We start from the raw sequence: 13,954 nt of genomic DNA, 5'->3' as shown, positions 1-13,954 counted from the left end.
CATATATTGTACAAAAATTAACTCAAAATGGATCAAAGATCTAAATATAAGAGCTAAAATTATAAAACTCTTAAAGAGATAAATCTTCATGACCTTGGATTTGACAATTGATTCTTAGATATGACACCAAAAACACAAATGGCAAAAGAAAAAAATGGATAAATTGTCCTTCATCAGAATTAAAGTTTTTTGTGCTTCAAAGGACACTATCAAGCAGGTGAAAAGATGACCCACAAAATATTTGTAAATTATATATCTGATAAGGGTCTAGTGCCCATAATATATAAAGGAGTCTTACAACTCAACAGCAAAAAGACAACAGCCCAAATAAAAAATGGTGGAAGGACATAAATAGACTTAAATTTCTCCAAAGAAGATATAAAAGTGGCCAACAAGAATATGAAAAAGTACTCAACATCATTATAGGCGCGGGGTGGCTCACGCCTATAATTCTGGCACTCTGGGAGACCAAGGCGGGCAGATCGTTCGAGCTCAGGCGTTCGAGACCAGCCTGAGCAAGAGCGAGACCCCATTTCTACTAAAAAGAATAGAAAGAAATTAGCTGGACAACTAAAAATCTATAGAAAAAATTAGCTGGGCATGGTAGCACATACCTGTAGTCCCAGCTACTCGGGAGGTTGAGGCAGAAGGATTGCTTGAGCCCAGGAGTTTGAGGTTGCTGTGAGTGAGGCTGATGCCACAGCACTCTAGCCTGGGTAACGAGTGAGACTGTCTCAAAAAAAAAAAAACCAAAAAACCCCCCAAAACCTCACATCGTTATGCACCAGATAAATGCAAATCAAAACCATAAGATACCGCTTCACACTTACTAGAATAACTATAATAATAATTTTTAAAAACAAAACATAACAATTGTTGATGAGGAGGTAGAGAAATTGGAACCCTTCTGCATTGCTGCAGAAAATGTAAAATGGCATAGTTACTGTGGAAAACAGTTTAGCAGTTCCTCAAAATTTAAACATAGAATGAATATAGAACCAGCAATTCCACTATTGGGTAACAAACCCAAGGAATTGACAACAGACAATTCAAATGAAAACTTGTATACAAAATTCCATAGCAACTCTATTCACGATCATCAAAAGGTGAAAACAACTCAGATGTGGCCTATCAGTACAGTAGAGTATATTCAGGCATAAAAGGAATAAAGTATTACTACATTGCTGCAACGTGGGCGAACCTTGAAAGCATTATGTTAAGTTAAAGAAACCAGATATAAAACACCACATATTGTCAGACTCCGTATGCCGAAGTGCCCAGAGTAGGCAAATCCATGGAGACAGAAGGTAGACTAGTGGTTTCCAGGTACTGGGTGTAGGGGAAATGAGGAGTGGCTGCTAATGGATATAGGGTTTCATTAGGGGGTAATAAAAATGTTCTCAAATTAGATAGTGGTGATGGTTGCACAATTCTGCGAATATACTAAAAACTACTAAATTGTAAATTTGAAAGGGTAAATTTTGTTATATATGAATATATCTCAAAGCTGTTACAAAAACCAAAAATAAACAGCCTGGTGACTTATCAATTCCAGTGTAAAATAAAATCCATATACAGTGTTTCTAAAATCAGTAGATAAATCTATATCCGACATTTCCTGAAGCAGAACAGTCAGACAGTCTTCATCTGTTTAAAGGCCAGATGAGTTTTTCTTCACAGATAAGCAATCATAAAAAGTATTCAAGGCTCTCCTTTTGGGTCTGAGCATTGCAGCAACTTTCTCTGCCACCTGCCTGCTTGTTCTGTCACTGCTGAAATCCCGATACTGTGCAAATGGTTAGAATATCTCCCGTGGCCAGCAGAAGTTTGTTTTGTGTTTCTCACCCCCTTTCTCCTTTGCACGCTGCTGTCAAGGAAACTCAGTGTCTTCTCCATAACAGTTTTTGTAGTGAGATGCTCTAGGCGATTTTGATTCTCCAGGCTCAGAACCCAATTACTCTGTCCTGTCATATTTCTCCTGGCCTGGGTAACATAGTTACACCCAAAGAAGTCACATTTTATCCAGCACTTGTAAAAATCTCTGCTTTTTTTCCCAAACAGATCGCACCAAATTAGCCATTTTAACAAATAATGTAAAGTGCATACTACATGTTATGTGACCCAGATCTTGAAAGTAGTTTTCAACTTTGCCCTGCTATTTTTTTATTCCCAGTGACTTTTTCGGAAGTGCAGTACTGGTGCCAGACTAAGCTGTGCTTTTTTTAAGGGCCATATTGATAAAGGCTTTATTTTTTTTTTTTTTTTTTTATCACGAGGCCAAGTAGTAGCTTGTAATGGACATTCTTGTGCCCAGAGCTGAAGCAGCAAAGACATACTAGCAGAAGTGAGGAGACCAGGCCTTGGAACTTTGAGACTGCTTCAGAGCTGGTCTTCTGGAAATTTCTTGTTATTCAGCATTTCCCAAGTTTAGCAGTCGGGCAATAAATAATATACATATATTTTCCTAACCACTAGACTATATGGGACAAATAATATTTACAAATTTGTCCTCAGGGTACTGCATGATCATGGCTGCCGTTTTCATTGTTAACGTTTAAATTATATCCAGGTTTAGTGTTAAGTGTATTTCTCTGCATTTAAATTTTTTTATGATTTATTATCCAAGTGTGTAACGAATCATATCTTTTTATTAACGAGATGACTGGGATAACCAGATTCCAACATTCCTCTTTTTACCAAATATAAAAGAGCTTCCTATAAAATTTCCTAGATAAAAGATAGGCATCTTCTCTGAAAAAGAGTAATGAAGTCATCTAACTGTGTAGCATTTTAGTTTTCTTAAAGTAAAAAGTTAAATGAGGAGTTGAGTAATTTGCATACACAGATTTTATTTCTTGGTGATTCTGTTTGGCCTCATGGAGGGCCTGAGTGACTTTAGGTGGAATAACCGGCTCTGTTTGCTCTTGAGAAGCAGGCGCAAGTCCGCTAAGGAAAGGCAGGGAGACAGATGGCCAGCTATTGTGTTACAACCATCATCTGCTGGGCCGTGAGCAAATATTAAGTGAATAATATATATGTAATTGGTATGAAAGTACAGTTGCAACATTTCTAATATGGTTTGAAGGATGGCTACTTTTTGAACATTTGTATTTCATGGAGTACTATATTGAAATGTTTTTGTTTATAGGGTTAATCCATTTTAAACTGCTTTGAAGGGAACATTTTCCTCCATTTTGACACCACTGTGTAATATTTTGAATTGAAATGGCTTGTAATCGCCCTTTTTTTATTTTCCATAACAACACGAGCACTAAATTATAGCTGTGCAGTTATGTAAACAATGGAAATGCTTCCAGAATGAATCCTTCCTTTTAAATTTTCATTTTGTATAATTGTTGGAAGGTTTGGAGCTATAATAAACAAAATTATTTTACACATTTATCGCTCTAAAGGTCAATTATAAGGGAACTAAAGAAACAACACTATGCAAAATGAATAAACCAATTTCTGTTGCCATCACCATATGTTTTTGTTATCACTTATGGTTTTTCCAGTCACTGTGTACATAGCATTCAATTAAAGCGATTCATTTACCAGGCTGAATACGGTTTGTGTTTATAGAACTGTGCTTTGGAGGAGAGGAAACAACACACCTCTATTTGAATTACCTGATTTTTTGCAAGATCAATGATAAGAGACAGATGTTCTCACCAGTTACTTTCTCATAAACCTGAATCTTTTGATAAGCTGCAAATTCACAATTATCATCTTATAGTCTAGCTTTTCACACTCAATATATAGCATGCATGTGGACCTTTAACCAAAAAAAGAAAAAAAATACTAGTTTGGTGGCCTGTTCCCAGTAACATTTTACAGGATGAATTTTATTTTCTTTGAACAAAAACATGTAAAAGAGTTTTGTCTATGCTTCAGACCATTCAGTTTCAAGAATAAACTTAATTCTGTTTTAGATTCCATTTATTGTTGAGGTTATTGTTTAGTTTATTGTTTAGTCTGTTCAGAGTGTAGGAAAGAAGCTAATTCTTGCTATAGGACTAATTTGTGGTAAATTCTAGAACTCCTTAGAAGAATGAAACCTAGAAAATCTAAAATGATCATTTTTCTGTTTTTCATCTATTATTTGCCCAATAAATTAGATACAGTAATGCTAATTGCTATAATGCTTTGTTAAGGATGTTATTTGAAAGCACTAATTTCTAGAGCTTTTAAATGTCTGGGATAATATGTGATCCAAGAAGCTTGTTTGTGCTACCTTTGAAAAGTTTAAAATATTTTTTCTGTAGATCAGCAAAATAATAGTTCACTGATTTATAAAAACTAAATCTATAAAGTACATTCTACAAAATGAAATGCTAAATTTAGAGTCCTTCCCTTTTTGCAAAACAATTTTTTTACTCTCTATTCTACTTACTTCTGTATGGCCCTTTTCAGTTTACAAAGGCATATGTGTTCACATCTACTATCCCATTAGATATAACTCTTTAAGGAGGTATCATCCCATTTTTAGGGAAGAAACATGTGAGGCTCTAGGTATGACATGATTGCACCCAGTCACATACACAAGGCTTTGAACCCAGGCCTCATGGCCCCTGTTCTAATGTTCTTCCCAAGACACCAGAGTTTGAGTGCAGGGGTGTTTTTCATTAGCGGTCTCAGCAGAGGCAGCACTGAATAGCATTGAATCACTTGGTGGGAAGGATGGCCCCTTTCCTGGTCTCTGCCAGTCCTTGTGACACTCTCAGGTAGGCCAGCCGGAGTTGGGAGAAGAACTTCTCTCACACCACCCAGGCGTTGCAAACTGCCCCTTTTAACAAGGAGAGCCAATCTCAGACTCATCATCTCCATCAAGACGGTAATATTTTTAGCAAAAATCCAGTAGTACTGCTTTACTGTCATTGTATTCAGTTCAGGGTTATTTTCTATTTATGACAAAAGGTACTGGTTTTCCAAAATAATTTTAAGTTAAAAAAAAGTGAGTCACTTTGAAAAACCTACTAAGCAAATAATGTTCACTTTGGACATGGACATGGCAAAAGGCATGAGGGTTGTACACGAATGATTGATGTCTGGAAAGCACCGTCCTGTCCTATGTATATATAAAGCCCTGGATGCTGTGAAGAGAGTTTCAGTCTCAAGATTTTTATTTTATTTTTTCGAAGATTCCAGTTATAGATGTGATATTAATGTATTGAGGGGAAGGTGAAAGAAGGACTCTATGAGTTAGAAATGAGTGGAGCACTTTGTGGATGTTTCTCTATTGAGAATATGCAGCTGCTCTCTTTTGAGTACCCTATGGTTATTCCTAATTTTAAAATGTTATCACAAAGGTATGATCTTTGGGTTGTTCCGTTTCAGTGTGGAGAAGCAAAATAAGCAGGCATATGGCCATAATTTGGCTCACTGGTCATATAGTTCCCTCTTTAACCCCCACATTAACCCAACCCCAGTGCCGTCTTTGGCAACTACGGCACAAGCCCTGCGTCTCCTCAGGGTGCTGTCTTACGTGGGTGGCAGGGTAGGGCAGGCTAGCCATCTGTTATTTTGCCCTCTCTTTCCAATCTTCTTGCCCATAGAAACAGGTTCTGTTGAAGTGACTGGCTGAGGTCCAGAGGGTGGGGGAGCCATGTGACTTTATCTCAGCTCCATGCATAGTTGCTGTCTTTAGCGTCAATAGCAACTTAATAATTTTTTTCTGAATGCCCCATTTTACAGATCATTGCCTTTATACATATGAATCTTATGAAGCAAAATGGATTCATTTACAAATTCTGGCTTTAGCTTGTTAAATGATTTAGTTCGTAATTCCCATAAACTTATCCTAGAAAAGCATTTTTAAAGTAAAACCTCCAAATTCCAGTGGTGAAAATGGCTGATTTAAGTATGTGCTAAAGATTTTTAAAACCCACAGGCTTCAGGGTTTAGTTCCTCATCTCAACAGATGGAATTAACACAAACATAACAAAGTTAACATCATGCTTGTTTGCATTATTAATCTTCAAATGCATGGCATTCTGCTACCTTGCTAGCCAGGTTTGCACAAATCCTTTCATTGCAACATATGTCAACAGAAATGTGCTTCCATCTGCTGCCGGATAGCTTGATGCCTGATATTCCGAGACAAGGCCCAGCACAATACGTACCTCTGTGAGTAATTACAGGTGTGTGGTGAGGAGCCCAGGGCATTAATCAGAGGCTTAATTATGAAAAAGGTGGATCTTTTGTTCCACTCTTGGAGCATGAGTTTACCACACACTTTCTGAACTGCAGCATCCATCTGCTCGGCCCCTTAGAATGTTTGCCTTGGCTGATACGGACCCTAAAGTGTATCAGAGGACGTGATTAAAGCAGGTTTAAACATTAACCTAGAAGAAGCATGGTTCAGGTTTTTCTTTCCTTTCTTCCTTCCTTTTATTTATCTATCTATGTATCTATGTATCTATATGTTTGTTTTTGATATCAGGAAAAGTCTGTTGAAATGCTAAAACTTTAAATTAGTACTTGCTAAACTATTTACCATGTGTGAGTTAATGGATTAAGCATTATATCGTCATTTTAAGGATATAAATAATGAGATTAGTAGAAATTAAATGAGTCCACTGTGAAAGAGAAAAAATGTCTTAGGAAAAAATGTTTTGTGAACACATACAGATTCGCTTTTAAGAAGATAAGTTGTTAAATGAGGTTATTTTTATTATGAAGAACTTAACATGTTAAAATTTATCATGTTAAATTACTACTTTGCTCTAATTTAATTGAATTAAATCTAGATTATTTTAAAGAATTTTTCAAGTATCCACACTGAAATCTAAGAAACGAAACTAGGATTTTTTTGTATTTTGCTTCTTACTCATATACTGAGACTAACTATAGGTTGTATAACTACAAGCCGCTTAACTACAGTATAGTTTTGCACTGCCTAGTGACGTATCAGTTAATGAGGGACCACATATACAATGATGGTTTCGTAACGTAAGATTATAGCACCGTATTTTTACCATACCTTTCCTAGGTCTAGGAAGTATTTGTGTTTAAACACACAAATACTTACCATTGTGTTACAATTGCCTACAGTATTCAGTATAATAACCTTCTGTAGAGATTTGTAGTGTAAGCACAGTAGGCTATACCATATAGCCTAGGTGTGTAGTAGGCTGTACCATCTAGGTTTGTGTAAATACACTGTGACGTTCACAAGATGACAAAATCACCTAACAATGCATTTCTCAGAATGTATCTTTGTTGTTAAGCTACATATGACTGTACTTCAGTATGTTTGATTAATGTGCATGGCCAAAATCTACATAAATATTTGTGGTTTTCTTACTGATCTCCCTTGTATAGACACACACACACACACACACACACACACACTTGCACAGATGGCTTCAGAGTTGTGTCCTGGCCTTGGATATCACGAATGCTATTTAGTGGTGGACCCCTGATCTGCCACAGGCAAGAATGGGGTAACTGCCTGAGAACAGAGCTGAGGGGTGAGGGGCCATCCAGCCACCAACGAGAGGCCATTACAGATACAGGGACTCAAGGTGTCTGGGGCAGATGATGCTCTTTATGCTGCATACTGTGCAAAAGGTTACTGCTGCACTTTGTATTTGTTCCTTGAGATCACAGTTGTACTCAGAGCCACACTAACACCCTGACCTTAGCATATCATTAATTACAACATTACATCAGCACTTGGTATATTCCCATTTCTTAGCACATAAAATTACCCAAAGAGTGAAAATTTCCATCTCTTTACCTACTTTAAGCTTTTTAACTTACATCAGTGTGCTTTAGCGTTTGAAAATGGAAAGCTAAAAACAATACATTCTTTGCTTTAGTGATAGGTGTTTAGAGGTTTTATTTATATATCTACCTCATCATTCCTGTAGCTTGTCCAAGGAGTCCACATTTAGGTGGAAGACAGAAGAAATGTATAGTCCCAAAGCCATGATATAGATTTTAGATAAGTCATCTTACAGTTTGGTGTCTCCATTCTCTTACCTGTAAAATGGGTACAATAACTCTTACAGTAACTCAGCTCCCAATACCTCTTTCACTGGAAAATTTCTGTGATCTGTATTCTCTTGGATTATTATACAGTAGTCCTATGTATGCACAAAAAACTGACTAGTTTGGAATTTTGTTCTTAAAAATTATAATTATGATTTCTTATCTTCCTTTTTAGGATATCTTAAATACCATTATAAGACACTGTCCACCTCGCTTTTTCTCCCTGGGTTTGCCTGGCTTCTCAATGCTGGTGGGGGACTTCATCACGGCCTCTGCCAGGGTCCTCAGTACAGACATGTTGACGGTGAGTATGACAATGCTCAGCTTCCAGGCTCCCAGGAGGCTTCACAATCGCTAACAAGGTTCAGATTTCTCCACTCTTAACAGGTGTTGACTCATTAGTGCAATGTGAAACTGGGCTCTCAGGGTAGATACCCTGGCAGCTGATGTGTGAAATTGTAGGATGAGATGACACACTGGTATTGGAAAGGCGTTTCATCAAAAGGCCAAAGTGTGAGAAATCATATCCTCACTAATATTTCAGCACATTTACACAGTCAGAAGCAGGACTTGTCTCTTAGAATCTTATTAGCATTTTCCAGTAAATGGTGGTACAGACATAAATGTTGGAAGTAAAGAGAGAATTTTAAGTGTACGTTAACAGGAAGATTTGGTTTTTGTTTTTAAATTAAGTCTTGGTTGTTATAAGTCTCATAGAGAATATTTTCTTAAAATGTTAGAACACTAAAATTGTAACCAAAATGAATATATATTTTCATAATAACATGACAGAAAACTCTGGCAGAAATTCTTGTACTAAAAAATTAGAAGCAAGTGGACTAAATGAGCATTAAGGACTACAAAAAGAATTTATTTTCACTCCTTACATTTGCCTCTACTATTAAGGTAATATCTTAATGCCTTTGGAGAGAATACTCATCTACATTTAAATTTAAAGGATCTTTCCCATTTGTGCTCTGTATAGCTGTTATCTGTTCAGAGTCACTTTTGCCCCTTCAAATAATGTAAATAAAATTAGCTTTACTATTTGCTAGGGATTGATACTGAAGTCAATACGACTATCCAACAACATAAATTTTGTTTGCTACATGGTTACTTTTTCACTCTTCTTCTTCTATGCAGGGTAAATTTAAACTTCAAGGCCTAGGTTTTAAATTAAATTGTTTTTTTAAATACTTTGTATAGCTGGTATTTCAGGCTGATATTTTTACACACTAACTTTTTCTTATAAGGATAAATTTGAAAGGAAAGAGAAGGGAAAAGAGACAGGAGCAAAACAGAAGAAAAGGTAAAAGAAAAGAAAAATGTTGGCTGGGCACAGTGGCTCACGCCTGTAATCCTAGCACTCTGGGAGGCCGAGGCAGGTGGATCGTTTGAGCTCAGGAGTTCGAGACCAGCCTGAGCAAGAGAGAGACCCCGTCTCTACTAAAAATAGAAAGAAATTACCTGGCCAACTAAAAATATACATAGAAAAAAATTAGCTGGACATGGTGTCGCATGCCTGTAGTCCCAGCTACTCGGGAGGCTGAGGCAGTAGGATCGCTTAAGCCAAGGAGTTTGAGGTTGCTGTGAGCTAGGCTGATGCCACGGCACTCACTCTAGCCCAGGCAACAAAGCGAGACTCTGTCTCAAAAAAAAAAAAAAAAAAAACGAAAGAAAGAAAAGAAAAATGTTGAATTTGTTCAATTTTTTTTGATAAAGACTATGACAACTTTTCATACTTCATTATTTCTAAAAAAGATTTTAGGATAATCAGTTTCAAACAACCTCAAATATATTTTTAACCATTCAAATCAACATTGAAAAAAATTATAAGATATAGGAAGGAAAATCGTACTTCTTTATTGAAATTTTCATTACATGCTGTAATATTCATTACAGGAATATTTCCTGTAAAAAGGCTGGAGTCCCTTCTAGAGATAGTATCACACATAGAGATCATTCTCTGTGAAAATTATCTTTTGGCTAGATGAGCTATGAAAATAGCCTTCCAGATGCACATTGCCCAACAGGTACAGTAGCCTACCTTATCCTCAGTTTTGCATGCCTAGGTTTCAGTTACCTGTGATCAACAGTGGTCCAAAAATATTAAGTGGAAATTCCAGAGGATAAACCATTCAGAGTTTTAAATTGCATACCATTCTGAGTAGCATGATGAAATCTTTATCTGTTCCACCCTAGCCTGCCCAGGACATGAATCATTTCTTTGTCCAACATATCCATGCTGTGTATGCTACTCACCCGTTAGTCACTTATTATACTTAGTAGCCATATCTGTTATCAGTTTGACTGTTGTGGTATCACAGTGCTTGTGTTCAAGTCACCTTTATTTTACTTAACAATGGCTCCAAAGCACAAGAGCAGTGATGCTGGTATATTATTATGATTGTTCTATTTTATTATTAGTTATTGTTATCAATCTCTTACTGTGTCTAATTTATAAATTAACTATCATAGGTATGTATGTAAAGGGAAAAAATATAGCATAAATACCGTTTGGTACCATGCACAGTTTCAGGCATCTATGGGGGTGGGGAGAGTATCTTGGAAGTATCCCCTTAGAATAAGGGGACTGCAGTATATGAAAAAATGCTCAAGATCATTAGTCACCAGGGAAATCCAAATTAAAATCACAATGAGACAGACACCTCACAGCTAGCTGTTAGAATGATTATGATCAAAAAGACAAAAGATAACAAGTACTGGTGAGGATGTGGAGGAAACAGAACCCTAGTACACTGTTGGTGGCAGTGTAAATTGGTACGGCCATTATGAAAATCAGTATGGAGGTTTCTCAAAAAGTTAAAAAACAGAACTACCATAAGTTCCAGCAATCCCATTTCTGGGTTCATATCCAAAGGAATGGAAATCAATATGTCTAAGAGATGTCTGCTCTGCCATGTTCAGTGCAGCACTGTTTACAATAGCTGAGATACGGAAACAACTTAAGTGTCTATGATGAATAGATAAAGAAAATGTGGTATATATCTCCAATGGAATATTATTCAGCCTTAAAAAGAAGGAAATCCTGTCTTTTGAGACAACATGGATGGACCTGGAGGCCATTATGCTAAGTGAACTAAGTCAAGCTCAGAATGACAAAATACTGCATCACGTCACTTATAGGTAGAACCTAAAAGAGTCCAACTCCTAGAACTAGAGAGTGGAATGGTGGTTGCAGGGGTGGGGGTGTAATGGGGCAATATTGGTGAAAGGGTACAAAGTTTCAGTTATGCAGGATGAAGAAATTTTGGAGACGTCATGTACAGCATGATGTCTATAGTTATACTACTGTATTGTAAACTTGAAATTTGCTAAGGGAATAGATTTTAATGTTCCCACCACACATATATAAAAAAGGAACTATGTGGGGTGATGGATATGTTAATTAGCTTGATTGTGGTAATCATTCCACAATGTGTGTGTGTGTGTGTGTGTGTGTGTATATATATCAAATTGTTGTACGCCTTAAATATATACAATTTTTATTTGTCAATTATATTTCAATAAAGCTGGAAAAAAGTAGCCTTCCAAAATGTTTTTTAAAAAGAAAATATGAGTTTTTTAAAAAGAAAATATGAGTTTTTTAAAAAGAGAAAGAGTTTTTTAGAATATGAGAAAATGAGAATGTGAATATAAAAGTTACGTAAAAGAACCATAACTTTTTGAATTACAGCACTTTCTTGTTTAAACTGAAGTTTAAAATTGTAGGGGAAGTGGTAAGAGGTGTTTGGATAGAGCATACCTGCTCAGTCAAAATTTTCTGTTAACACTAGTTAATTATAAGTTTGAAGTACCCCTGCTTTGTAGGTCAGCCCCACTGAAGCACTGAGAGGGAGGGAGAAAGAGCGGGGGAAGGTGGGGGGCAGCAGAGAAATGCATACAAAAGACACCAAAAGATGGGTAGAAGCAAGTGCGTAGTAACATTATTTGTAACAGCCAAAATCTAGAGCCCATCCAAATGTCCTCAACCACAGAACAGATAAATTGGTGTGTACATAAGATGGACTATTATATACAATAAAAATATAATAAGGATCAATTGCGTAACATAATGAATGAAAGAAGTCAGACACAAAAGAACATATACTCTAATTTCATTTATATAATTGAAAAAAGACAAAACCAGTCTGTAGTGCCATAAAGCAGAATGGAGTTGCTTTGGGGAGGGGAGGATATCATGGGAGGGGCACAAAGAGGACTTCTGTGGGCTGGTAATAACATTCTTCCTGTTGTCTGTCCCTTCATCCTCAGGGCTCTGACCCCTGTCTTCATTTCTTTTCCCTCTGTATACTCACAGAGATGGCATGTATTCAGTTCCTCTGAACACAAAAGGCTTCCAAATTATTATCCCAGACTTTTCTTTCCTAACCTCAAGACAAGCATTTAGGAAAGTCTTCAGAACACTAATCCTCCAAGATACTCTGGGGGAAAGGAAAGGAAGAAAGCCAGGGTCATGGTCAAATAATTTTAGGCGATACACTTCCTCACTTGGAAATTTATGGTGCGTTAACATGTTAAAGGCTCCTGTTTGACTGTGCTTGACCAAAAGTTTCTGCAACTTCATTTTCTCTGAAGTCTTTTTCCCTTTAACATTCCCTGTGGCCCTGGTGGAATACACTTTGGGGACCACTGCCTCCAACCCTTTCAGCCACTTGCCTCTAGGTGTCACAAGATGCATCGAATTCATCCCCCCACCAAGCAGAGCACAGCTTATCTTAGAACCTCTTCTTTCTCCTTTCTGCTCTCTGTGAGTGTCACCACAGTGTTTTGTCACCTTAGCCCTTCGCACAGAAGTGACTTTACATGCTTCCTTCATGCCCCACATCTAATCAGACATCAAGTCCTTGGGATCATAGTCTTCACCTTTCTCTCCACTTCCCCCTCCCCGCCCCCCCACTGCCACTGCCTCACTAGGGACCTTTGTCATGTTTTCACTACACCTATTGCAGTGGTCTCCAAGATCTCTAATCCAAGTCTCACCCTCACTCCTGAAGCCATCCTTTATACCCATTACCAGCCTGAGCTTCTGGAGTATACAGTGAGCTTGGTAGCCCCACCAGTTGGAACTGGTGTCATTTGTCCATTTACTTTAGTAAAAGCTTGGATTCTGTAGCAGGGCCTGTAGGGTTTGGGAGGAAGGGATGAATAGAGCCTGTCACCTGGCTCTGCAGCCTCTCCTTCCTGCACAGGTCACCTACCACAGCAGGTCACTGTATACCCTCCACCTTCTCTCCCTTTGCCTGGAATTTCCTTTCCATTCTTGACCCCAAAGCTCCATAGAGCCAGTCCTGGGTTTAGTTCCAACATTCCCTTGTACTAGTTATCCTTGTGCAAATATATATAAACATTGTGGGCGTCACTCATTTTCCTTGTCTGCAAATTGGGGCTTGCCATAAACTCAGTACTTAGGGAAAAAAATTATCTAGACTTACATTCTTTGAATAAAGCTATAACAACTCTTTATTTAAGATCTAATTTTTCTATCCATTTGTTACACAGTCTAGCATTCAATCTAAAATTCCACGGTGCAAGCCAGGCTCACACACTACAAAATAGTTCAGGGCTGCTTAGGGAAAAGAATCAACCTTAGCAAAGTGTAAATCAGGACTGTTTGCTGGATAAAGGGCAGAAGTTAGTGAGGAAAGATAAAGCAAAATCCCTTTGGGAAACATTTACCGTGCACCTACTATGTGCCAGGACCTGGCCTGGATAAGTATGACAGGGTCCCTATCTTCAGGGAATCAGATGTGTAAACTAAGTGTTAATATTTGCAAATAAGTTTCTAGCAGCCACAGTAGAGTCATATCCGGGACCCAGAGAGCCATCAGTGTAGGAATAGTTAAGTCTGCTTGGTGAGAGGTGGAAGGGAAGACACACGTCAGAAAAGTCTTGCTGGAAGGAGTGATGCTGAAGCTGAAACCTCAGAGGTGAGCAG

The 13,954-nt window shown here is 37.6% G+C and overlaps 1 protein-coding gene across 1 annotated transcript in view; it reads left to right on the top strand.

Moving 5' to 3' along the window:
* Window positions 1-13,954, top strand: part of RALGAPA2 (Ral GTPase activating protein catalytic subunit alpha 2) — a 313,050-nt gene that overhangs the window by 146,614 nt on the left and 152,482 nt on the right. The window contains exon 24 of the mRNA XM_069495868.1: window positions 8,171-8,299. Coding sequence (XP_069351969.1) covers window positions 8,171-8,299 — 129 coding nt within the window. The remainder of the gene's footprint in view (window positions 1-8,170; window positions 8,300-13,954) is intronic.

Source organism: Eulemur rufifrons, chromosome 20 (genome assembly GCF_041146395.1).
Source record: "Eulemur rufifrons isolate Redbay chromosome 20, OSU_ERuf_1, whole genome shotgun sequence".
NCBI lineage: Eukaryota > Metazoa > Chordata > Mammalia > Primates > Lemuridae > Eulemur > Eulemur rufifrons.
Note: the sequence above shows the minus strand (reverse complement) of the source record. Positions and strands in the feature narration are given on the sequence as shown.